Below are 26593 nucleotides of genomic sequence, written 5' to 3'. Positions count from 1 at the left end.
ACATTTATATGTGGCCATTCAGGCCTCAAGGATGCCTGGTTTTCTTTTGAAAACTGGGAGAATGGGAGTGCTGGTTTCACATGTAAGGGCGATATGCTGTGGGTGCCTCTGCAGTAAGAGGTTGAAACACCCCAGCTCAGCTGAAGTGCTCGCAAAGCAAAATGGAGAGCTGGCAGCCCAGGCAACCACCCTGTCAGCTCTCTGGGGGCGGCGCACACCCCCCGCCTCCACCAGTCCTCGTCTGTGTTACCTGGCATTTGAAATTTTGCTGAGTGAGCATGATTACTAGGTCTGAGTAAGAAAGTAAGGAAGCCGAGGTTTTAGAAAAATACAAAATTTTAATCTTTACTTATGACACAATGAAGGATTTAGATGTGCAGAGCAGAATCAGCATTAGCCTACACTGACTTGATTTAAAGTAAGTTTCCTCTGTGCACTCTCTCCTTCAGCCTTAGGCTCTTTGCTGATCTCACACAGCTTGCCTCTGGGAATAACAACTTGAAAGCTAACCCATCCAAGCCTGCAGACTTGAGGTCTACTGCCAGCCACTGGTAAGCAGACCTTCATTTTTCTTTTCCCTGTCACCGAGGATATGCAGCCTCAGGCCCAACACCCAAGTCCAGGAAACCCAAGTCTAGGCAAGAGCTGATGAGCTAATAAATCCTTGGGATTCGTCTCTCATGTGGCTTTCTCCAACCACCTGGGCCACATTTTGGAATGTGGCTCTCTAAGGCACCAAGTGATTTGAAGAGTTGGCTCTGCCTCTTGATGTAAGGCCTCCCTTTTACACAGCACTTGTGTACTTGTGACTGCTGGATGCTAGCCTGCCCCTCCCACCCCTTGCATCCTGGACTGTGTGCTAACAGGCCCTAGGGTCCTCTTAGGGGAAGGAAGGCAGCTTCAGGAAGTTTTCTTCTAGCCTCAAGGCAGGAAATAGTTAATTCTCTGGGAAATAGATTTGCATCCCTGAGAAGAGAAGAGCTGTTCCTCCTTGGGGACGTACACCATCATCTTGGCAATTTCATCCAGGGCCGCCTCCGTGTACAGGAGCTCCTGGCTCAGGAAGGCATCGCGGGCACACAGCCTCACGTGACGGTACTCCAGCGGCAGGAAGGGGATGAGGAAGTCCATGAGGTTCTCCTTCACAAGGCGGCTGTGCCCGAAGCCGCTGTCTGAAATCAAGACCCAAGTTACAAGAAGTCTGACTGGGGTTGCACCGTGCCCTCCACCCTAAGGCCTGGGCAAGGTCTGATCTCATATGCCAACTCCAGGAGGGCGGTTGAACATTGTGTTGGGAACTCGGCAGTGCGTCTCCTTTTAGGGAGAGGGCTGTGTTGAACTGGACGTGGGCTGCAGTGAAGCCGGAGTGACCCCACCTACGAGAGGAGGCTGAGCCACCGCGCTTCTCAAAGTGAGACTCTCTTGCTCAGGGTCCACACACTCTGCAGACCACTGTCTGCACTGCCAGGGCAACTGCTCCCTTTCGAAGTATCTTTAGAAAAGGACTCTGGCTTTCCTGGCACTTTTCTTACGCCTGCCTGAATTGGACAGCAAGAGGACGATACGGCAGATTCGTGTCATGAGTCCCCCGTCTACCTCCTGAGCACAGCTTCCAGCGCACACACGTCACCCCCCACCTCCCCTCTCATCAGGGGCTTATCTTCTGCGAGGCTGGCCGTCTCCTACCTGTGGACTCCACAATCTCAGCCTGCAGGTGGGGCTCCAAATTTTCCATCCTGATGTCTTCCCGGGACCGTCCACCTTTAAGCAGATCCAGGACCACCTCATTGATGACACTGCCCCCAAGGTTACTGAAAGAGATTAAGTCCTTGTTAAGAGATTCTGTTTTTTGTTTAATTGAAGTAGAGGTGATTTACAGTATTGGGTTTCAGGTACATAGCAAAGTGATTCAGTTACATATATTTTTCAGATTGTTTTCCATTATAGGTTATTATAGATATTGAATATTATCCCATGTTATACAGTAAATTTTGGTGGCTTATATATTAGTGGTGTGTATCTGTTAATCTCATACTCTTACTTTGCCCCCCTCCCTTACTCCCTTGGTAGCGATAACTTAGTTTTCCATATCTGTGGGTCTGTTTTGTTCATGGATTCTTTTTTTTTTTTGGTCTTTTCTAGGGCCGCCCCTGCAGCGTATGGAGGTTCCCAGATTAGGAATCTAATTAGAGCTGTAGCCACCGGCCTGCGCCAGAGCCACAGCAACGCGGGATCCGAGCCATGTCTGCGACCTACACCACAGCTCACAGCAACGCTGGATCCTTAACCCACTGAGCAAGGCCAGGGATCGAACCCACAACCTCATGGTTCCTAGTCGGATTCATTAACCACTGAGCCACGACGGGAACTCCTCATTTTTTATTCTACATATACTATTTGTCTTTCCTAGTTCTCTAGGTCTACCTAGCAAATGGCAATATTTCATTCTTTTTTATGGCTAACATGCCACTGAGATGTGTACCCCATCTTCTTAAGCCACTTGTCTGTTGATGAACATGTGGGTTGCTTTCATGTCTTGGCTTTTGTATAGTGTGCTGCTGTGGATGTTGGGGTGCATGTATCTTTTCAAATTAGAATTTTCATCTTTTTAGGATACATGCCTAGGAGTGGGATTGCTAGATCATAGGTAACTCTAGCTTTTTAAGGAAACTCCATGCTGTTTTCCATAGTGGCTGCACCAATTTATGTTCCCACCAACAATGCAGGAGGGTTCCCTTTCCTCCACACCCTCTCCAGCATTTATTATTTATAGACTTTTTGATAATGGCCATTATGACTAGTGTGAGGTGATAGCTCATTGTAGTTTTGATTTCTTTTTAGCTTTCATTTCTGTTAGTGGTGTTGAACATCTTTTCATTTACCTGTTGGCTCTCTGTGTGTCTTTGGAGAAATGTCTAGTTAGGTCTTCGGCTCATTTTTTGATTGGGTTCATTTTTTGTACTGAGTTGTATGAGCTGTTTGTATATTTTGGAACTTAATCCTTTATTGGTTGCATTGTTTACAAATATTTTCTTCCCTTCCATTGGTTGTCTTTTTGTTTTATTGATGGTTTCCTTTGCTGTGCAAAAAAGCTTTTGCATTTGATTAGGTGCCATTTGTTTATTTTTTAGCCATGCCCACAGCATGTGAAAGTTCCCAGGCCAGGGATCAAAGCCGTACCACAGTGGTGACCCAAGCCACAGCAGTGACAACGTGGGACCCTTAACCCGCTGAGCCACCAGGAAAGTTGTCCATTTGTTTATTTTTGCTTTTATTTTTTTTGCCTTGGGAGACTGATCCAAGAAAACACTGGTACAATTTATGTCAGAGGATGTATTGCCTATGCTTTCTTCTAGGAGTTTTACAGTGTCATGTCTTAGGTTTTATTATTTCTATATTTACTTTCTAAATGGATAGTCTGACCACTGAAGCCACTGCATAGGTGATTGGAAGAATGGAGGTTGAGATACCTGTGCCTCCCCTCCTCCAGGAAATCTTGTCACAACACAAAAGTCTGTATGGAAAATACACCACTGTCCTGCCTTGCCACCCATCCTCCCTGTCTCAATCCCTTTCGACAAACACCGAGACTGTACTCAGTGCAGAAAGCACAAAAAATGGCATGATGTTGTTCTTTTGACCTCAGTGTGGAAGGAGAGGCCCATGTAGTGTGATTCTGGACAGTGTGGCAAGGAGGCAGGAGACTCCAGAGAGAGGGCGTGGCTTCTGAGCAAATGCAGACCTCGTAGTGACCCTCAGACAGAAGGCAGGGAAGGGCATGTGCCCAGGTGTGGACCATCAGGGAGCTTGTGGGGTTCAGGGGCTGGAGAAACACAGGGCGAAAGGTAGGCTGAGGCTGGCCTCAGGCTTTTGTCAGCCATGCACGTGGGTTTTAGCTTATGCGCAAAGGAGAACTGCTGAAGGAGTTTCATTTAGGAGTATAGGGTAGTAGGGTGGCCTGATCAGCTTTACTTCCAAAGCAGATCATTTTGGGGCCACAGTGGTTGGACTGAAGAGAAAGCCAGCCGGGGAGCTTTTTACAACAGTCCTTGTTTAGAGGTGATGCAGGCAATGGACGAGGAGTTGCAATCAGTGGAGGAGGCACAGTTGACTGGGCCAAGTGAGAGAAAAGAGGTCAACCAAGAAAACAAGTGTCATCCTTGAATGGCCTACAGCCCTCGGCAGAAGTAGCATTCAGAAGGGTGGAGATGCCAGCTTGGATTAACACACGTTTAAGTGTCATGCACTTGCCAATCACCTCGCCAGGGGTTGTGGTTTCCCTGGACAACTGGAACTATGGGTCTCAATCACAGGAGCTGAGAACCTGGGAAGGCAGAAGCAGGGCCAGCAGCACCTGCTCCCGCCCCCGCATATTCCTCTCCACTTTTCCCGCACCCATCTCCCCTCCCAGACCTTCTGCCAGCTCCTTAAATTAGCCATGCTCTGCCCTGCTTTCCCCTCAGGCCCAGCAGAGGGAGGAGTCTAACGACGGCAGGGGGCAAGCGAGGAGTGGGGTTCAGGCTCTCCATGCTCACCACGCTGGCTGGCTCTCTGACAGCAGGTACGTTAACTCAGCTGTGAGTACCCTGGCGGCCAGGCTTGGGACAGGAGGAGGAACTGGGTGGTTCTCTCCTGCCTGCCTCCAGTGATGGGCAAGGAGAGGCAGGGCAGGCGTCCTTCCAGCCCCGTGAGCCAATCTTCCTTCCTATAAGGGCCCCTGTGCCCCTCAGCTAGATTTTAGTGATGCCCTGAGCCCCCAGCTGGAAAGCCTGGCAGAGACAAGGGTAGTCCCCACCCCTTGTGCTCTGCTCCGGTTCGGCTGCTCTGCCAGACTTCCCCTGACACCTGCCTGCACGTGAGAAAGTTGCTTACGACATTTCCTCTGCTTCTCGAAGCTGCTGCCTTCCCCCCTCTGCTGCAGGGAGGCCTGCCAGGCAGGTCACCTGTGTATACACAAGACCACAGTTGCATCAGCTGAGGTAAGACCTGCCCACAGCCAGGGGACTGCCCCATCCTGCAGTCCTCCCAGGAGGCAAAGGTGGGTGTACATGTGCCTGGCCTGCAGGGCAGGCATCCAGGGCGAAGGGGAGAGGAGGAGGACTCACTTCCTCAGCCCCGACACGAAGCTTCCGGAGAGCAGGTGCTTAGCGCCTCTCGGGTGGTCAAGGTTTATGAAATGTGTCTTGTGTGTGTGTGTCTTTTGTCCTTTTAGGGCTGCACCCATGGCATATGGAGGTTCCCAGGCTAGGGGTTGAATCAGAGCTGTAGCTGCCAGCCTACACCAGATCTGAGCCGCGTCTGCGACCTACACCACAGCTCACGGCAAGGCCAGGTCCTTAACCCACTGAGCGAGGGCAGGGATCGAACCCACAACCTCATGGTTTCTAGTCAGATTCGTTTCCGCTGCGCCATGATGGGAACTCCCAAGGTGTATTAAATGTTTTTTGAAGAAATGGCCATCTCTGCATGCTTGACTACACTATCTCCACCTCCCTTCTGAAGTTCTCTTCTTTGGTCCCACAGCCAACGTCTCCCTTCTTCTTGTACGTTATGGGCTTTATCTAACCCATCGATCCATCACCTGGGTCCCTTTTCTATTCACCACTCACACCCCTGGGCTTGAGCTCCTCAGGCACGAACATTCCACCTTGAGCCAGAGGCTGCCTTCCTATGCGCCTCAATGCCCTTGCACCTCCTCCCAGCTCCCCTGCTGACTGGGAGGTCTGAAGGGACCAAGGGGCCGAAGGCACCTCTAGAGATGAGCCTCTCCCCAGGCTCTGGGACAGGACAGCATGTAATCTCACCAGCCCTAGGAATGCCCCGGAAGGGCGCCTCAATGACCTCTCCAGACTGTGATAACAAACCACAACCTTCACTGCTAAGTCTGCCCTACAGAACAGATACAAATATGACTCAATCGTAATCTCTCTGGGCCTTAATGTCCTTCTTTGTAAAATCAGAGAACTGAATCAGAAGTCCGCCTTAGGGCCCCTTAGATGTACTTTGATTCTATGATTCTATGAACAATTTACATTGGTATAGTTCTTTGAATCTTTTCTCTACATTTTTCCCCTGACAAGAGCCCGAAAAGAACAGACATTAATTGTGCTCTTTGTCTTACAGCTTCCATGGGAAGAGGACAGCAGCCCTGATCGCCTGAGTTCTGGGTCCTGTCTTGCACCGTGACTCCCTCCGTTCGGTGGGGCCTTCTCTACTTGGTGGCAATAGGTGAAAGTCGTCAGTGTTAGTTTTCTGGTACGCAGCCAGGGATGCTGAATTCCTCAGGCTCAGATGAAGCACTGGTTCTGAGGGATGGGGCACCACCACTTTGTAGGGTGAAGGGAGCAGCAAAGCCACTACCACTTTACTTCAAAGAGCAGGTTTAGGATTTTTTTCAGGGTTGCATTGCTGGCCTTACACGAGTGATTTGTCCACACCATCCTTTGAATCAGCTGTGCTTTTCTTTCAAACGTGAGTCCTCACACCACAGGGGAGGTTGCCGTAGAAATCAAGTTCAGAGGCCCTGTCTTCTCCCCCTGAAAGAACACCTGAAAACTCGGGTTGAGCGGTGCTGCTTTCTGGATGCCCAGGGCAGCAGCTCTGAGACCCTGTCAGCCTGTCAAGAACCCCTGCTCTTACAGTGCCAGCCCAGGCTCTATCAGACCCACTGGAGGCCAGGTCCTTGGTCCCTGTCGTGAGGGTATGTGCCCCTCTCCAGGGGGCTCAGAGGCTCCTCCAGGCCAATGCGGCCTCTGCATGCCATGCCAGGGCAGCTTCCGCCTGGTGGCTCTCTATGCCGGCCCTGCCTCCACCCCGCTGTCTGTCTGCTCTCTGGGACTGCCTGGTCTTGCTTGGACAGTGCACAGAGACCAGGTCACTGGGGGAAAAGACAGGGCCTGGGGAAAGGGGAACAAGGGCCCTGCTGGAGGGTCAATGAGCAAACTACTACAAAGGCAAATGTTTGCCTAGAGACAGCAGGGTCACCGGGGTCACATTAGGAAATTCTGGCACCTGCGAGGGTGAGGTTTTCCAAGCTGAGAACTGGTGGGAAAGGTGACACCACAGCACCTTACGCTGCAGCCACAAGGCAGAGGTGGGCTGGGCCGGGTTAGAGGAAAGAGGCAGCAATAGGGCAAGGACGTCTGGTACCAGGATTCCTTCCATTCCATGGGAAGACCGTGTCTGCAGGAATGGTTCTGAGGGTCACTGCCCCCACCCCCTGCCAGGGCTTGGGTGAAGAAGCCTTGGGGAGCCCGGATGATTCCTTGTTTGGCCTCCTCTGCATTTTGGAGCCCCTACCTCATTCTCTGCAACAGGAAGAGATTTCTAATTCTGGGCTGCCTCAGAAGGTGAAAAGTAATATGGAGCTGGGGAGGAGAGTTGTTACTTCAAAGAATTTACTGAGGGTTCAAATCACATCAAAATATCTTTCTCTGCTTTTCTCTTACAATCACCCTCTGGGGCTCCACTTCCCACCTTTGCAATGCAACCATAGTGTCCTGTTAGTCTGACTAATAGACTAGGAAGGACTTGCCCCGAACACACCAAAATCCCAACCCAACCACAGTTCAAACCTGTTACACCTTGTTCTTGTGGGTCCACAGTGAAACAAGATCTGCTCTCCACAGCTTGCTCCTTCACACTTACCAAGCCTGGATGAAAAACCAGACCCCTTACTTCTCACAGGGTGTACCCTAAAGCTGGAGAAGACCCCTTAGCATATACTGGCCTGTGGGAAGGGTGCAATGGAGAGGAGGGAACAACTGATTTGGCTTCCGCTGAGTGCAAAAAGCTGCTTGTGAAGCATTCAAGTTGGGACAGCATGGGACCCCAACTTGACTTCTAAAGTTCTTGAGCAAGACTTGCCTTTTAGAGCTGCCATAAAAAGATAAGGCTGGACAAGTTGATGTCAAAATTCACTTTTTGAAAAGCTATTTTCAGAGCCTGTGGCACACAGTCAAGCCAAACAGGAAATGTAGTGCAGTGATTGGTTAAGTGATCAGTCCTGCAGGGTAGGATTGCAGATCTCAGCATAGGAGCCAGAGAACTTTTCATTCAACATATTATACCCTGAATTCCAGGCCAGGGACTTCCTCTCATGATCAGTGAAAAAAAAGACCTTTCAAGCCTAGAGAAAAGAACTGGCCATGCTGGACTTAGTGGGAAATTATCCTCCAACTGGGTACACCTTAGGGATTGATTTTTTTTTTCTGTCTTTTTGCCATTTCTTGGGCCGCTCCTGTGGCATATGGAGGTTCCCAGGGTAGGGGTCGAATCGGAGCTGTAGCCACTGGCCTGTGCCAGAGCCACAGCAATGCAGGATCCGAGCCACGTCTGCAACCTACACCACAGCTCACGGCAACGCCGGATCGTTAACCCACTGAGCAAGGGCAGGGATTGGACCCGCAACCCCACGGTTCCTAGTCGGATTCGTTAACTACTGCATCACAACGGGAACTCCACCTTGGGAATTTTTAAGGGTGGTCTGTAATTTTCAACCAATGTGTTGACGTGAAAACTTAATGTCCTTCTAAGAGGGGATTTCCCAGTGTGTGAGTTACATTTCAAACTTTATCAGAAAGCTTTCACAATCAAAGCAGTTATGATACAGGAATGAAAACATAAATGGAACAGAATAGAAAGAGAAACGTGTGCATGTATATGTATAGTCAATTTATGACAAAAGAGCTAAGAAGATGCAATGGGAAGAGGAGAGTTTCTTCAATAAATGGTATTCGGAAACTACATGCAAAATAATGAAACTAGACCACACCTGAAAATTAACTCAAAATGGATTAAAGACTTGAGCTGAAGACACGAAACCACTAACCTAGAAGAAAACATAGGCAGTAGGATCATTGACACTGGTCTTTGCAATTAGTTTTTGGGTTTGACACCAAAAACAAAGGCAATGAAAGCAAAAATAGTAACTGGAATGACATCCAAAAAGCTTTTGCACAGCAAAGAAAACCATTAACAAAACAAAAGGCAACCTTACTGAATGGGAGAAAATATTAGCAAATCACATATCTGTTAAGGGATCTAAAATAAAAATCACATAAAACAAAAATCTAAACAATATCTGAATAGACATTTTTTCCAAAGAAGTCATACAAGTGGCCAACAACTACATGAAGAGGTGCTCACCATCACTAATCACAAGGCAAAGGCAAATTAAAACCACAATGAGCTACCACTTCATACCTGCCAGAATGGCTATCATCACAAAGACAGGAAATAACCAGTATTGGTGAGAATGTGGCGAAAAGGGAATGCTTGTGCATGGTTGGTGGGAATCTAAATTGGTGCAACCACTATGGAAAAGAATATGGAGGTTCCTCCAAAAAATTAAAAATAGAACTACCATATGATCCAACAATTCCCCTTTGTTATTTATCCAAAGGTAATGAAAAACACTAAAAGATAGCTGTACCCCCCTGTTCACTACAGCAGTATTCACAAAATAGCCAAGATAAAAAACAACCTAAGTGTTCATCAACAGATGAAAGGATAAAGAATGTGAAGGGATTTCCCTTCATGGTGCAGTAGAAATAAATCCCTGGCCTTGCTTAGTGGGTTAAGGATCTATAAAGCTTTTGGTTTCTCTATTGAATCTCAATGAGAGCCTTGGGGGGTACAGTATTCCTGGTTGTAGGTTTTTTCCCTTTCATCATTTTAAATATATTGTGCCACTCCCTTCTGGCCTGCACAGTTCCTGCCGAAAAATCAATTGATAACTTTGTGAGGATTCTCTTGTATGTTATTTGTTGCTTTTGCCTTGTTCCTTTTAATGTTTTTGTCTTTAATCTTGGCCTGTTTGATTAATATATGTTTGATTAATATAGCTAAGAGAATTCAGCACCACCAAACCAACTTTTACAAAAAATGCTAGAGGAACAGTTCTAGGAAGAAAAAAGAAAAGGCCACAGCTAGAAACAAGAAAATTATGAATGGGAAGGCTCATTGGTAAAGACAAACATACAGTAAAGGTAGGAAATCATCTGGAGACAAATATGCTATCAAAACTAGCTATCGGGAGGAGAGTACAAAAGCAGGATATTAGAACTGCACTTTAAAAGACCAGCAACTTAAAACAATCTTTTATATATTTATAGACAGCTATATGAAAACCTCATAAAAACTGCAAACTAAAAAGGTACAATAGATACACACAAAAGAAAAAACAATCTAAACACAACAGTAAAGAGATCAAAAGAGGAAAGGGAGAAAAAAAAAAGACCTATAAAAACAAATCCAAAACAATTAACAAATGTCAGTAAGGACATACATATTGATAAGTACCTTAAATGTAAATGGATTAAAATGTTCAGTCTTTAGACCTAGACTGGCTGAATGGGTACAAAAACAAGAACTATATATATATACTATACAAGAGACCCACTTCAGATCTAGGCACACAGAGACTGAGTAGGGGATAGAAAAAGGTATCCCATGCAAATGGAAATCAAAAGAAAGCTCAAGAAGCAATTCTCAGATAAAATAGACTTTAAAGACTGATATAAGAGACAAAAAACACTATATAATAATCAAGGGATCAATCCAAGAAGAAGATGAAACAATTGTAAATATATAGGAGCACCTCAATATGTAAGGTAACTACTAACAGCCATAGAAGTAACACAGTAATAGTGGGGGAACTTTAATATAACACCCCATTGACATCAATGGGCAGATCATCCAGACAGAAAATCAATAAGGAAATGCAGGTCTGAAATGACACTTTGGGCCAGATGGGCTTAACTGATACTTATAGAACATTCCATATGAAAGTAGCAGAATACACATTCTTCTCAAATGCACATGGAATATTCTCCAGAATAGATCACATCCTAGGCCACAAAGCAAGCCCTGGTACGTCTAAGAAAACTGGAATCATATCAAGTACCTTTTCTGACTACAATGCTCTGACATTAGAAAGCAACTACAAGGAAAAACAAACAAAAAAACAAAAAAACCCTGTAAAAAACACCAAAAGGTGGAGGATAAACAATATGCTCCTAGACAACCAATGGAGAAATTAAAGAGGAAATCAAAAAACATCTAGAGACAAATGAAAACAAAACATGATGATCCAAAACCTGAAGTTTAGATACAGGAGTCTATATATATATACAAGACTGTTTTATACAGTATATATATACATATATATATATATATACACATATATACACACACACATATACACACACATATATATACATACATATATACATATATATACATACATATATACATATATATACACATACATATATACATATATATACACATACATATATACATATATATATACAAGACTGTATGTATATATATATATACACAAGACTGTTTATATATATATATATATATAAAGACTGTTTTAAGTTTCTAGCAATACAAGCCCACCTCAGAAAACTAGAAAAAAGCTCAAACTAACCAACCTAAACTTACATGTAAAGCAACTAGAGAAAGAATAAACAGAATAAAAAATTAGTAGAAGGAAAGAAATCAGAAATATCAGAGCAGAAATAAATGAAGTAGAGACAAGGAAAACAATAGAAAAGATCAATGAAGTTAAAGGCTGGTTCTCTGAAAAAATAAACAAAATGGATAAACCTTTAGCTAGAGTCATCAAAACAAAAAAACAAAAAAACGGGGGCAAGGGGGAGGGCTCAAATCAATAAAATTAGAAATGAAAAAAGAAGTCACAACTAACACCATGGAAATACAAAGGATCATAAGAGACTACTATGAGCAACTATATGTCAATAAAATGGACAACCTAGAAGAAATGGACAAATTCTTAGAAGGGTACAACCCTTCCCAGACCAAACCAGGAAGAAATAGAAAATATGAGCACAAGAACTGAAATTGAAACTATGATTAAAAAACTTTCAACAACAAAAAACTTCCAACAAACAAAAGTCCAGGACCAGAAGGCTTCACAGGCAAATTCTATCAAACATTTTAGAAAATGTTTCCTTCTGAAATGCTTCCAGAAAGTTTCAGAGGAAGGAACACTCCCAAACTCATTCTATGAGGCCACCATCACTTTGATACCAAAACCAGACAAAGACACAACAAAAAAAGAAAATTACAAGCCAATATCATTGATGAACTGAGATGCAAAAATCCTCAACAAAACACAAGCAAATCAAATCCACCATGGATCATAAACCATGATCAAGTGGAATTTATCCCAGGAACACAAGATTCTTCAATATCCACAAATCAATCAGTAATACACCACATTGACAAATTGAAGAATAAACAACCATTACAATCATCTTAATAGATGCAGAAAAAGCTTTTAACAAAAATTTCAACATTTATGATAAAAACTCTCCAGAAAGTGGGCAGAAAGCGACCCTGCCTCAACATGATAATGGTCATATTTGACAAACCCGCAGCTAATATATTCAAAAGTGAAAGGCTTAAAACATTTTCTCTAAGATAGATACAAGACAAGGATGTCCATGCTCGCCACTTTTATTGAACAAAGTGTTGGAAGTCCTAGACATGGCAATCAGAAAAGAAAAATATGAGAATCCAAATTGGAAAAGAAATAAAACTGTTACTGTTTGCAGACAACATGATACTATACCTAGAAAATCCTAAAGATGCTACCAGTAAACAGAACTCATCAATGCATTCAATAAAGCTGCAGGATACCAAATTAATACACAGAAATTGCTTGCATTTGGTTTTTTTTTTTTTTTTTTTTTTTGTCTTTTTGCCATTTCTAGAGCCGCTCCTGCGGCATATGGAGGTTCCCAGGCTAGGGGTCCAATCGGAGCTGTAGCCTCCGGCCTACGCCAGAGCCACAGCAACGAGGGATCCGAGCCGCGTCTGCAACCTACACCACAGCTCACGGCAACGCCGGATCGTTAACCCACTGAGCAAGGGCAGGGACCGAACCCACAACCTCATGGTTCCTAGTCGGATTCGTTAACCACTGCGCCACGACGGGAACTCCCAAATTGCTTGCATTTGTATACACTAACAACAAAAATTAGAAAGAGAAATCAAGGAGACAATCCCATTTACCACTGCATCAAAAACAATAAAATACCTAGGAATAAACCCTACCAAAAAACAGGTGCTCTGAAAACTATAAGATGCCAATGACAGAAATCAAAGATGACACAAACAAATGTAAAGATATACCATGCTCTTAGGAAGGGATTAAGAAAGCAGAGTAGAAGGACTAGAGGTCACCTTCTTTCATTAAAACATCAAAATTACAACCATTTGCTGAATAACTTTCAACCAAATAGACTACAAACTATCAAAAAAAGATATGCTACTTCAGAAGACAAAGAGGAGGCCACATCAAGATGGCAGGAGGGTCGATTATGTGATATAACCAACTCCATACCCACTGAGTGGGTGGCCCACAGACTGGAAAGTAACTATCACAGAGACTCACCTATGGGGTGAGAGTTCTGAGCCCCACATCAGGTTCCCATGTCTGGGGATCTGGCATTGGGAGGAGCCCCTGGAGCACTTGACACTGAGGGACAGTGGAGCTTATGCACAGGAGCTCTAGAGGACAGGGGGAAACAGAGACTCCACTCTATTTACTTATTTATTTAGTCTTTTTAGGGCTGCAGTCTTGGCATATGGAGGTTCCTAGGCTAGGGGTTGAATTGGAGCTGTAGCCACAGGCCTATGCCACAGCCATAGCAAAGCCAGATCCGAGCCACATCTGTGACCTACACCACAGCTCATGGCAATGCCAATCCTTAACCCAGGGTGAGGCCAGGGATCAAACATGCATTCTAATACTAGTCAGATTCATTTCCATTGAGCCATGACAGGAACTTCTTGGAGGCTCCATTCTTGAAAGGCACACACAGGCTTTCATATGCACTGCACTGGGTCCCAGGGCAAAGCAGAGACTCCACAGGAATTTGGGTCAGACCTGACTGCAGTTCTGGAGGATTTCCTGGGAAAAGAGGGGGTGACTGTAGCTCGTTGTGGGGGAAGGACACTGGAGGCAAAGTTCTTGGGAATAATCATCCGCATGTGCTCCTCTGGACATGTGCTCCTCTGGACGTTGCCATTTTGGAAAAATCTGGCTGCACCCATCAGGGCTGAGAGGCCCCAGGTCAAACAATAATCTGGGCGGGAACAAAGCCCCACCCATAAGCAAACAGGCTGCCTAAAGACCCCCCAGGGGCCTCTAAGAGACAAAGCCCCACCCAGCAGAAGGATAAAGTCAGCTCCACCTACCAGTGGGCAGGCACCAGTCCCTCCCATCAGGAAGCCACCACAAGCCCATGTACCAACTTCAGCCACAATGGAGGCAGACATCACAAGCAAGCGAGGCTAAAACTCTATTGTCTGCAAAAAGGAGACCACAGCAAAGCTCTGCACAAAATGAAAAGGCAAAGAATTATGACTCAGAAAAGGGAGCAAGAAAAGACCCCAGAAAAACAGCTAAGTGATCTGGAGATTATCAACCTCCATGAAGAAGACTTTAGACTAATGATAGTAAAGATGATTCAAGATCTTGGAAATGAATTGGAGGCAAAGATTGATAAATTACAAGAAACACTGAGCAAAGAAATAGAAGATTTAAGGATTAAGCAAGCAGGGATGCAAAATGCAGTAATTGAAATAAAAAATTCACTAGAAGAAACCAATGGCAGAATAGGAGTCAGATGAACAAATAAGTAAGGTGGAAGACAGACAAGTGGAAATCACTGATGGGGACTAGAAAAGAAAAAAAAGATTGAAAAGAAATGAAGACAAAGCTGAAACAATGTTAAATGCACCAACATGCCAAGGGGTGCCAAAAGGAGAAGAGAGAAAGAGCCAAAGAAAATAGGTGAAGAGATAAACAAAAACGTCACTAACATGGAAAAGAAATCACTCACTCAAATCCAGGAAGCACAACGAGTAGCATATAAATCAAGGAGGAACACTGCGAGACACATATTAATCAAACTGACCAAAATTAAAGACAAAGAGAAAAATACTGAAAGTGGCTGGGGAAAAAGAAACAACATACATGGGAGCCCTGATAAGGTTATTGGCAGATTTTTCAGCAGAAACTCTGCAGGCCAGAAGGGAGTGGCACCATATACTTGAAATGATGAAAGGAAAAAACCTCCAACCAAGATTCTCTACCCAGCAAGGCTCTCATTCAGATCTGAAGGAGAAATCAAAAGCTTTATGGACAAGCAAAAGCTAAGATAATTCAGCACCACTAAACCAGCCTTACAACAAATACTAAAGGAACCTCTCTAGGTGGAAAAGAAAAGGTCACAACTAGAAACAAAAATATTATAGGAGTTCCCATCATGGCTCAGTGGTTAACGAATCTGATTAGGAACCATGAGGTTGTGGGTTTGATTCCTCGCCTCACTCAGTGGGTTAAGGATCTGGCATTGCCATGAGGTGTGGTGTAGGTTGCAGACATGGCTTGGATCTGGGGTTGCTGTGGCTGTGCTGTAGGCCGGTGGCTACAGCTCCAATTAGACCACTAGCCTGGGAAGCTCCATATGCCACAGGTATGGCCCTAGAAAAGACAAAAAAAAAAAAAGAAAGAAAAATATTGCAAATGACATAGCTCACTGGTAAAGGAACACATATAAGTAAAGGTAGGAAATCATCTACACACAAATATGCTACCAAAGTCAGAAATCATGAAAAGAAGAGAGTACAAATGCAGGGCACTGGAGATGTACTTGCAATTAAGAGACCAACAACTTAAAACAGTCTTATATATATATATATATATATATATATATACACACACACACACACATATATATATATATAAATAGTCTTGTGTGTGTGTATATATATACACATACAGTCTTGTATGTATATATACTGTATAAAACAGTCTTGTATATATATATAGACTCCTGTATCTAAACTTCAGGGTAACTGCAAACCAAAAATCTACAGTAGATACACACACAAATAAGAAAAATGCAATCCAAATACAACTCTAAAATTAGTCATCAAACCACGAGAAGAGAACAAGAGAAGGGAAGAAAAAAGACCAACAAAAACAAATCCAAAACAGTTAATAAAATGGCAGTAAGAACATACATATCAATAATTACCTTAAATGTAAATGGACTAAATGCCTCAAGCTTAAGACACAGCCTGGCTGAATGGATACAAAAATAAGACCCATGTATATGCTGTCTTCAAGAGACGCATTTCAGTTCTAGGGAAACATACAAATTGAAAGTGAGAGGATGGAAGAAAATATTCCATGCAACTGGAAATCAAAAGAAAGCTGGAATAGCAATACTCATATCAGACAAAATAGACTTTAAAATAAAGAATATAAGAGACAAAGCAGGACATTGCATAATGATCAAAGGATCTATCCAAGAAGAAGATACAACAATTGCAAATATATATGCATCCAACATAGGATCACCTCAATATATAAGGCAACTGCTAACAACCTTAAAAGGAGGAATTGATAATAACACAATAATAGTGGGGGACTTTAACAGCCCACTTACAGCAATGGACAGATCATCCAGACAGAAAATAAAACAAGGAAACACATCCATGCAAAAATCCTTAACAAAATACTAGCAAACCAAATCCAACAATACATTAAAAGGATTGTATACCATGATCAAGTAGGATTTATCCCAGGGATGCAAGGGTACTTCAATATCCATAAATCAATCAGTGTGATATACCACATTAACAAACTGAAGAATAAAAACCATATGATCTCAACAGATGCAAAAATAGCTTTTGACAAAATCCAACACCCATTTCTGATAAAAACCCTCCAGAAAGTGGGTACAGAGGGAACCTACCTCAGCATAATAAAGGCCATATATCACAAACCCACAGCTAACATCATTCTCAATGGTGAAAAGCTGAAAGAATATCTGCTGAGATCAGGAACAAGACAAGGATGTCCACTCTCACCACTTCTATTCGACATAGTTTTGGAAATCCTACCCACGGCAATCAGAGAAGAAAAAGAAATAAAAGGAATCCAAATTGGAAAGGAAGAAGTAAAACTATCACTGTTTGCAGATGACATGATACTATACCTAGAAAATTCTAAAGACACTCCTAGAAAAGTGTTAGAGCTCATCAATGAATTTGGCAAAGCTGAAGGGTACAAAACTAATACAGAAATCAACAGCATTTCTATATACTAACAATGAAAGATCAGAAAGAGAAATTAGGGAAACAATCCCATTCACCATGGCATCAAAAAGAATAAAATAACTAGGAAATAAACCTACCTAAAGAGACAAAAGACCTGTACTCTGAAAACTGTAAGCCACTGATGAAAGAAATCAAAGATGACACAAACAGATGGAAAGATATACCACACTCTTGGACTGGAAGAGTGAATATGATGGGGTTGATTCAAATGACTATACCACCCAAGGCAATCTACAGATTCAATGCAACCCCTCTCAAATTACCAAGGACTTTTTTCATAGAACTAAAACAAAATATTTTAAAGTTTGTTTGGAAGCATAAAAGACCCAGAATAGCCAAAGCCATCCTGAGAAAGACAAATGGAGCTGAAGGAATCAGGTTCCCTAACTTCAGACAGTACTACAAAGCTGCAGTCATCAAAACAGTATGGTACTGGCACAGAAACAGAAATATGGAACAGGATAGAAAACCCAGAGATAAACCCGCACACCTATAGTCAACTAACCTATGACAAAGGAGGCAAGGATACACAATGGAGAAAAGACAGTCCCTTCAATAATTGCAGCTGGAAAAACTGAACAGCTACTTGTAAAAGAATGAAATTAGGAGTTCCCACCGTGGCACAGCAGAAACCAATCTGCTACGAACCATGAGGTTGTGGGTTGGATCCCTGGCCTTGCTCAGTGGGTTAAGGATCCCATGTTGCTGTGGCTGTGGTGTAGGCCAGCAGCAATAGCTTCAATTAGACCCCTAGACTGGGAACCTCCATATGCCGCGGGTAGGGCCCTAAAAGGACAAAAGACAAAAAAAAAATAAATAAATAAAAGAATGAAATTAGAACACTTCCTAACACCATACACAAAAATAAACTCAAAATGGATTAAAGACCTAAATATAAGACTGGATACTATAAAAGTCTTAGAGGAAAACATAGGCTGAACACTTTGTGACAAAACCACAGCAGTATCTTCTCAGATCCACCTCCTAGAGTAATGACAATAAAAATAAAAATAAATGGGACCTAATTAAACTCCAAAGTTTTTGTACAGCAAAGGAAACTTTAACAAAAGGACAATCCACAGAATGGGAGAAAATATTTGCAAATGAAACGACTGACAAGGGATTAATCTTCAAAATGTATAAACACTTCCTGCAGCTCAATACCAATAAAAAACAACCCCATCAAAAAATGGGCACAAGATCTAAACAGACAATCCTCCAAAGACAGAGAGGTGGCCAAAAAACACATGAAAAGATGTTCAACACCACTAATTATTAGAGAAATGCTAATCAACAAAATTGTACCAGCTTATACCAGCCAGAATGGCCATCATCAGGAAGTCTGCAAACACTAAATGCTGGAGAGGGCATGAAGAAAAGGGAACCCTATTACACTTTTGGTGGGAATGCAAATTGGTGCAACCACTATGGAAAACAGTATGGAGATCCTTAAGAAACTAAAAACAGAATTACCATTTGATCCAGCAATCCCACTTCTGGGCATCTATCTGGAGAAAACTATGACTTGAAAAGATACATGTACTCCAGTGTTCATTGCAGCCCTATACACAATAGCCAAGACATAGGAGCAATGTAAATGTCCATCGACAGAGGAGTAGATAAAGAAGATGTAGTACGTACACATGATGGGATATTATTCAGCCATAAAAGGGAATCAAACAATGGCATCTGCAGCAACATGGATGGACTTAGAAATTATCATGCCAAGAAGTTACTCAGACAGTGAAATGCCAACATCATATATATGCTATCGCTTACATGTGGGATCTAAAAAAAAAAGGATACAATGAGCTTCTCAGAAGAACAGAAACTGACTCACAAACTCTGAAAAACTTATGGCTTCCAAAGGAGACAGGTTGGTGGGGGGAGGGATGGGATGGGGCTCTGGGATGGAAATGCTGTAAAAGTGGGTTGTGATGATCGTTGTACAACTATTAATGTAATAAAAGTCATTCATTTAAAAAATTAAATGATTAAAAAAATATATTATACTCTTAGATTGGAAGAATCAATATTGTCAAAATGATTATAGCACCCAAAGCAAACTTCAGATTCAATGCAATCCCTATCAAATGACCAATGGGATTTTTCACAGAACTAGAATTAAAATTTTTTTAATTTGTATGGAAACACAAAAGACTTCAAATAGCCAAAGCAATCCTGAGAAAGAAAAATGGGGAGTTCCTGTCATGGCACAGAGGAAACGAATCTGACTAGGAACCATGAGGTTGAGGGTTTGATCCCTGGCCTTGCTCAGTGGGTTAAGGATCTGGCATTGCCATGAGCTATGGTGTAGGTTGCAGATGCAGCTTGGATCCTGTGTTGCTGTGGTGTAGGCTGGTGGGCTACAGCTCTGATTAGACCCCTAGCCTGGGAACCTCCACATGCTGTGGGTGTGGCCCTAAATAGACAAAAAAAAAAAAAAGAAGAAGAAGAAGAAGAAAAATGGAGCTGGAGGAATCAAGTTCCCTGACCTTAGATTATACTATAAAACCACAGTCATCAAACCAGTATGGTACTGGCACGAAAAGAGAAATATAGATGAGTGGAACAGGATGGAAAGCCCAGAGATAAACCATCTATGGTCAATTAATTTACAACAAAGGAGGCAGGAATATACAATGGAGAAAAGACAGTCTCTTCAATAAGTGGAGAAAACTGGACAGCTACATGTAAAGGAATGAAATTAGAACATTCTCTAACACCATACACAAAAATAATCTCAAAATGGATTAAAGACCTAAATATAAGACCAGATACTATAAAATCTTTAGTGGAAAATATTCGCAGAACACTCTTTGACATAATGGCCACCACTGGAGGTTCCTTAAAAGATTAAAAACAGAACTGCCAAAAAAAAAAAAGAAAAAGCAGTGAGTTGTGGTGTAGGTCGAAGACGTGGCTTGGATCCTGTGTTGCTATGGCTGTGGCATAGGCCAGCAGCTATGGCTCCAATTAGACCCCTAGCCTGGGAACCTCCATTTGCCATGGGTGTGGCCCTTAAAAAAAAAAATGACAGAAAGACAAAAAATAAATAAATAAATAAAAACAGAACTGCCATATGATCCACCATTTCCACTCCTAGGCATATATCCGGAGAAAATCCTAATTTGAAAAGACACATGCACCTCAGTGTTCAATGTGCTGCTATTTTCAATAGCCAAGACACGGAAGCAACCTAAATGTCTATCACCAGGAATTGATAAATATGTGGTACATATACACAGTGGAATAATACTCAGCCATAAAAAAGAATGAAATGCCATTTGCAGCAACATGGAGGGACCTAGACATTATCCTATTAAATGAAGTCAGACAAAAACAATTACCTATGATATCACTAATGGAATCTTAAAACGTGATACAAATGAACTTATTCACAAAACAGAAACAGACTCACAGACTTAGAAAACAAGCTTATGGTTACCAAAGGGGAAAGACGTCATCGTTTCGTTTGGAAGGATAATTTAGGAGTTTGGGATTAGCATACACACACTACTACACATAAAATAATCAACAAGGACCTATTGGATGGAACACTCCTCAATATTGGAGGACCTATTGGAGGGTACACTCCTCAATATTCTGTAATAACTGTTTGCGAAAAGAATCTGAAGAATGGATGTATGTATAAGCGAATCACTTGGCTGTACACCTGAAACGATGCAACACTGTTAAGTCAAATACACTCCGATAGAAAATGCAAATTAAATTGGAAAAATTAAGATTAAAAAAGAATGTTGTATATATATTTGGATACTATTCAGCCATAAAAAAAAAGTTAATCTTGCCATTTGCAACAACATGAATGGACCTTGAAGGGATTATATTAAGTTAAACAGGTCAAAGACAAGTAAGACACACAGTGTATAATCTCACTTATATGTCGAATCTTAAAAAACAAAACCAAACCAAAAATCCCAACTGGTAGGTACAGAGAATAGATTGGGTGCTTACTAGAGGGGAGGTGGGGGGGCATGGGAAAAATGGGAAAAGGGGTCAAAAGGTACAAACTTCAAGTATCAAGTCATGGTGACGTAATATTCAACACGGTGGCTTTAGGAAATTACACTGTATTGCACATATGGGAGCTGTAACTATGTATGTGACAGATGTTAACTAGACCTATTGTGATCCTCTCACAATAGAAACAAAATTATGCACACCTGAAACTAATACATGTCAGTTACACCTCAACTTAAAAAAACCCACATACTGCCCTTCTAAGAGGGGACTCAGGAAGCTTCCTCAGGAGGCTACGTACTAACTGAGCCTCCCCACCCTAAGAGAACCACGGAAGAAGCTAGATGCGGGACAGCTGGTCTTCCCCAGGCTGGTCCTGGGAATGAGTTAGGCGGACTGTGCTGGGGAGAGTGGGAAGGGGGTGTCAGAGCCCCTCTCAAGTGCTTGGCAGAATCAGGGCAGGAGCAGGGAGACCTAAGACTCCCCACCTCTGCTGCCACCCAAGCAGCTGGGCTTCTGTCTCCTCTCCTGGAGTTTGTGTTGGTTTCCCTTGTGGACAAGGGTAGGTAGCCTAGGACAGCATGGACTCCCCCACCCCAGCCTACAGGCTGATTAAGAGCCCCCAGGACTGGCACCCACAGGGCCTGGGCAGGGCTTTTCCTCCCCTCACCCAGCTCTCCTGACTTGTTCCTCCGTCCTCACCTGAGAAAAAGAAAGATGCTTCTGGGGGACTTGGCCCTGTGGTTCTCCAGGGTCTGGCGGTCCAGCTGTGGCCCGAGGACCTCCAGCAGTTCCGGGTGCAGCTTCTCGGCCTCATCTAAAATGAACAGGGTCTGGTGGCAGCGCTCCTGCGTCTTCCTGATCTGGCCCGTCAGCTGCTCCTGCAGGGAATACAGGCAGCTGCTGGGGAGCAGCGGGAGGAGCCTGCCAGCCCCGAGGGCCCCCGGTGAGGGGAGGCGCGGTTTCTCCAGAGCCTCTGCAGTGGATCACTTGGGGCTGGGTTCCGCCCTAGAACTGCCAGATCCAACCCCTGGGGGTGGAGCGAGGGCATCTGCCTTCCCGAGCTTCCCAGGTGATTCTCCAGCACCTTAAGGTTTGAAAGCCAACCAGGTGGAGCCAGCCTGGGGAGAGGGAGCGGGCCTGGCTGCCCTTGGGAAATGGCCACACCTGCTCCCTCCCTTTCTGGATGCGGTTCCACCCTAGAACGGACAGCTCATTCACCCTCCCCAGGGGCAAGAGTCAGGCTCTCACACGGGGTGACAAGCAGAGACAGGCCGGAGTGCCCGGAGGCGGCCAGTCCCGTCTTGAATTCCCAGGAGGAGAACACCCATGGGCGCCAGGCTAGGCTGGGGAGGACTTGTCTGGGACCCAGCTAATGCCAAACTGGAGTTCCCCATCCCAGGCAGGACAGTAAGCCCTCGACTGAAAAGAGGCTGCTTGGCAGGGTTCCCCCAGAGATCAGAGCCAGCTCCTGCCACCTGGATTCTGACCTCAGCCCCTGCCCCCTGAGTGTGTGTGAGAGGATGTGCGGAGGGTGGGAGAGTGTGTACATGTCGGTCTTCCGAGTGGGGAAGCTGAGCTTCACAGCAGCTTTACTGCAAAGCCAGGCTGTTCTCTCGGAGGAGGCCTGTCTGACCAGCTGCCTGCCCTTAGGAGCATTTGGCTGCCCCTGACCTCCAAGGCCACACCAGAACTGCCAGGTGACTCGGGCAGTCTGCCCTCAAAGGCTTACATAATCTTCCCAAGTTAACACACTCCAAATATTGGAGCGGAAGGCCAAAGACAGACTCTGTCACCTCTGTCATGCTGCAGTGGGGCTTGGTCATCGTCTGGCTACATGTCTGATTGAACGAAACCCAGAAGAGCGTGGACTGGGAATCTGGGGTTGATGGATGCAGACTATTGCCTTTGGAACAGATTAGCAATGAGATCCTGGGAACTATGTCTAGTCCCCTATGACGGAGCCGGATAATGGGAGAAAAAAGAATCTATACATGTATGTGTGACTGGGTCACCTGCTGTACGGCAGAGAATTGACAGAACACTGTAAACCAGCTATAATGGAAAAAAATAAGAATCATTATATATAGATTAAAAAAAAAAGAAAAATGAACACACGGATCCTCTGGTCCAGCTTGTGTCTGGCCCCCCCTGTGCAGCCGGCAAGGACACAGCCCGGCAGTTTGGGACCTGTGCTTTCCTCCACACGTCCATGGCCTCATCTGGGTGTCGCGGATGCCTCTGCGGGTTACAGGTCCCTCCTCCTCCCCACACCCAGGGCTGGCCTGGGCCGCCCTCCTGCCCAGAGGCCTGGGCCCGGGGCTGCACAAGCCTGTGTGAGGCCCAGCCCAGGCAGCCGGCCTCACCTTGTACTGGTCCACATACTTGGGGTGAGGGAAGTGCAGCGTGGCTATGAACACCTGGACGCAGTTGCTCCTCAGCCCATCCCGGAACAGGTTCTCCGCCAGCAGCCGAGCCACGAAGTTCTTGCCTGTGCCAGACGAGCCATGGAACGACAGAGCCAGGGCCTTGTCTGGCTGGGGCAGCTCTAGGTAGCCCCTTACTGCCGCCAAGACCAGCTCCCGGGCCAGGTGCTGGCCGTGCAGTCGCACGCGCAGGTCGGCCTCTAGGCCTAGGGGTGGGAACGAGGCCATTGTGAGAAGGGCCCACAGGCACTGTCCCCTCCAGGCTCCGCGATGGCCAAGAGACAGAGCAGTGAACATCTATCTCTGAGGTGAAAGCCATCCTGTTTGGTGGCCTCCATACAAGAAGCCACCAGGCAGACCTTGCAATGGAAGAGATTCAGGGCTATTTGCTGAAGAGTTTGAGAAATCAAGACTGACATAAGGGAGAGAATGGAATCACTGCTCCGCCCCTTTTTGTCTTTTTAGGGCCGCACCTGCGGCATATGGAGGTTCCCAGGCTAGGGGTCCGATCCGAGCTGTAGCCACTGGCCTATGCCAGCACCACAGCAACGTGGGATTGAGCCACGTCTGCGACCTACACCATAGCTCAGGGCAATGCCAGATCCTTAACCCACTGAGCAAGGCCAGGGATTGAACCCGCAACCTCATGGTTCCTAATCAGATTCGTTAACTGCTGAGCCACGACGGGAACTCCTCATTTTATAATTTTCTTTTTCTTTTGGTCTTTTGTTTTTCTGAGGGCCACACCTGCGGCATATGGAGGTTCTCAGGCTAGGGGTCTAATTGGAGGTGTAGCTGCCAACCTACGCCACAGTCACAGCCACACCAGATCTGAGTTGCATCTGAGACCTACACCACAGCTCATGCGATGCTTGATCCTTAACTCACTGAGCAAGACAAGGGATCGAATCCGCAACCTCATGGTTCACAGTAGGATTCGTTTCCGCCGCGCCACAACGGTAACTCCCTCATTTTACCATTTCAATTCAATCCAGCAAACACCTGCTGAAGGCAGCTAGTGTGTACAAAGCCCTCTGCTAGGCCTTCCTTCCTCTCAGCTGTGAGGTTGCAGGGTTTGGATCATGGCCTCTGGGAGCCATGGTGGAGACAGGGAGGCTGCCAGCTGTGGGCAGAAAGAGGTGGGGGCCCTTCACCCTGACATTTCCCTGAATTGCTTCCCCTCCCTGAAGATTCCTGGCCCTTAGGGCTGTAAGGTCCTACCTGTGAAGTTGTTGATGATCCTACAGTCCCCACTGTCACAGCAGTCCTGGAAGCTGCAGTACCACGTGGTCAGGATATCCAGGTACTGCTGGCCCAGCAGGGGAAGACTCCAGCCTGGAAAAGGAGGAGCTGTGAGACAGGGGCGGTGCCCAGAGTTGAGGAGAGGGAACACTGCCTCCCTACCACCAACCAGGCTCTTCTGTTCTCCTGAGCAGTGCCTCAGCAGGGAGGGTGCAAGACTGGGCGCCTCCAGCTCTGAGGAAGTGGGTGGATGGCCTTGCTACAGATGCAGCTCTAGCTGCAGCAAAAGCTCAATTTACCCAACAAATCAGCCTTAAGCACTTTGTCCAGAATGTAAGAAACCCAGGCCCTGCTGGTCCGGCAGGGAGACAGACAGTAACTGGTGATTATCCTTCTTCCTACTTGCTTTGGATTCCAGAATCATCTGATTATGGCCAACCCCAAGTGTCTCAATACTTTTATCAAATGTCAGTTTGAATATACCCATCAGTAACAAAAACCAAACACAAAGACTAAAACAAAAGACTATACAAAAACCATTCACTTGGAATTTAGAAGGCTTTGAATTTAAATGAAAGATATTTCTAGCAGGGGGACCATTACAGCATTCCTATTCCAGGACCTAGAATTAACGACATCGATTGCAAAGGCGCCTCAGAGATCACCGAGTCCACGACAGTGATGTGACAACACTGCCACACCATTTGTCAGAGACAGAAATCAGAACTCGGTGCGGCGGACTCATAACCCAGGCCCCGGCTCCATAAGCAGCAGAGGAGGAGGAGGGGGAGGTACTTGAAGGGTGTCTCCAACCAGGAACTTTCCTTAAAGCCATGGAGAAGGTGGGCAAGAGCAGCAATTTGGAATGATGCTGCCGGGCCCTCAGTCTGGCCGGAAGAGCAGCGCCGCAGGCTAAGGCGCCGGCCTGCGTCCTAGGGCCGGCGCGAGGCTCCGAACTGCACCCCGAAGCACTGTGCCCCGCGCTTCTGCCCGCGCGCCCCCGCCTTCCTGAGCCAGCGAGTCTTACCCAGGGGCCGCGCGGGCGCTTCCTCATCCTTCCCACAGGCCTCGGGCCACAGGCGGCAGCTGAAGAGGGCCCAGTAGCGTCTGGAGAGGGCGCCGGCCGCCCTCAGATGCTCCCGCAAGCGCTGGAAGGCCTTCCAGGCCCGACCCGAGTCCGCCTCTGCCGCCTCGTCCCTCGACCTCGCGTGGTCGCCGTGTCCCCGCGCGCCCGGGGGCGGCGGCAGCAGTAGAAGCAGCAGGAGCCAGAGCCAGAGGCAGAACGGATGCCGCCGGCCGCAAAGCATGGCCAGCCCTGCTACCGCTCCCCTCCGCCGCCCGGCCCTCTCGGCCCTTTCGAGCCCCGGGCTGGCGGGCGGGCGCCGGCACTTCCGAGGCCCTGATTGGCTGGGGATTGGCGTTGCCCTGGGAACCGCAGGCAGCTGAACTCGCCCCCACGTGACCCAGGGCGAACCTGGCGTCCGCCGGGAACCGAAACCGACTGGAGCCCGGGAGGGCATCCAGAGGCCGACTGTGGGTTCCGCCACCCAGCGGGGTCTCGCTGCCAGGCAGCAGTCTATCTGGACGACTGTGGTTGCGAAGAAGTCGAAGTCAGGCCTTGAGATGGCCACTGTCAATCACCCGTTGGTTTCGGGGTCTCTGGTGGCCCATCTGAAGCCCACCAAATTAGGGCACCCATTTTGCCTTGTTTCCTTGGCCGCAGATCATCTTCCGGTCAACCTGTTAGTAGAAACTAGGCAACCATCTCACCC

General features: G+C 45.7%; 2 protein-coding genes across 24 annotated transcripts in view; one reads left to right on the top strand and one right to left on the bottom strand.

Moving 5' to 3' along the window:
* ABL2 (ABL proto-oncogene 2, non-receptor tyrosine kinase) overlaps positions 1–9944 on the top strand; it is a 131832-nt gene extending 121888 nt beyond the window's left edge. For 5 of the 21 annotated variants that reach the window (XR_014816352.1, XR_014816343.1, XR_014816347.1 and 2 more), the window contains 2 exons: positions 450–551; positions 1030–2002. The gene's annotated coding sequence lies outside the window, so the exon portion shown is untranslated. Of the gene's footprint in view, positions 1–449; positions 2003–4463; positions 4562–6123 lie in introns of those variants that run through there. The other 16 variants (XR_014816351.1, XR_014816339.1, XR_014816337.1 and 13 more) reach the window with 7 other exon arrangements.
* Positions 319–26593, bottom strand: TOR3A (torsin family 3 member A). 3 transcript variants are annotated; one of them, XM_084977774.1, is made up of 6 exons: positions 25849–26593; positions 24801–24914; positions 23520–23644; positions 21856–22034; positions 1687–1811; positions 319–1172 (listed from the first exon to the last, which is right to left on the bottom strand). In XM_084977774.1, the coding sequence occupies exons 1-6, from the start codon at positions 26339–26341 to the stop codon at positions 922–924; spliced, it is 1287 nt and encodes a 428-aa protein (XP_084833900.1). In that variant the 5' UTR covers positions 26342–26593; the 3' UTR covers positions 319–921. The 3 variants fall into 3 exon arrangements, 2 of the variants coding, with proteins under 2 accessions (XP_084833900.1, XP_003130388.4); XM_003130340.6 differs by having other exon boundaries at positions 23520–23785; positions 25849–26208; XR_014816353.1 differs by lacking the exon at positions 23520–23644 and having other exon boundaries at positions 25849–26569.

This window comes from Sus scrofa, chromosome 9 (genome assembly GCF_054392235.1).
Source record: "Sus scrofa isolate SSC_HxYL_T2T_F1_AM1 chromosome 9, Sscrofa_HxYL_maternal_Yorkshire_Landrace_v2.0, whole genome shotgun sequence".
Lineage (NCBI taxonomy): Eukaryota > Metazoa > Chordata > Mammalia > Artiodactyla > Suidae > Sus > Sus scrofa.
The sequence above is the reverse complement of the archived record's forward strand: the minus strand, read 5'-3'. Positions and strand labels throughout refer to the sequence as shown.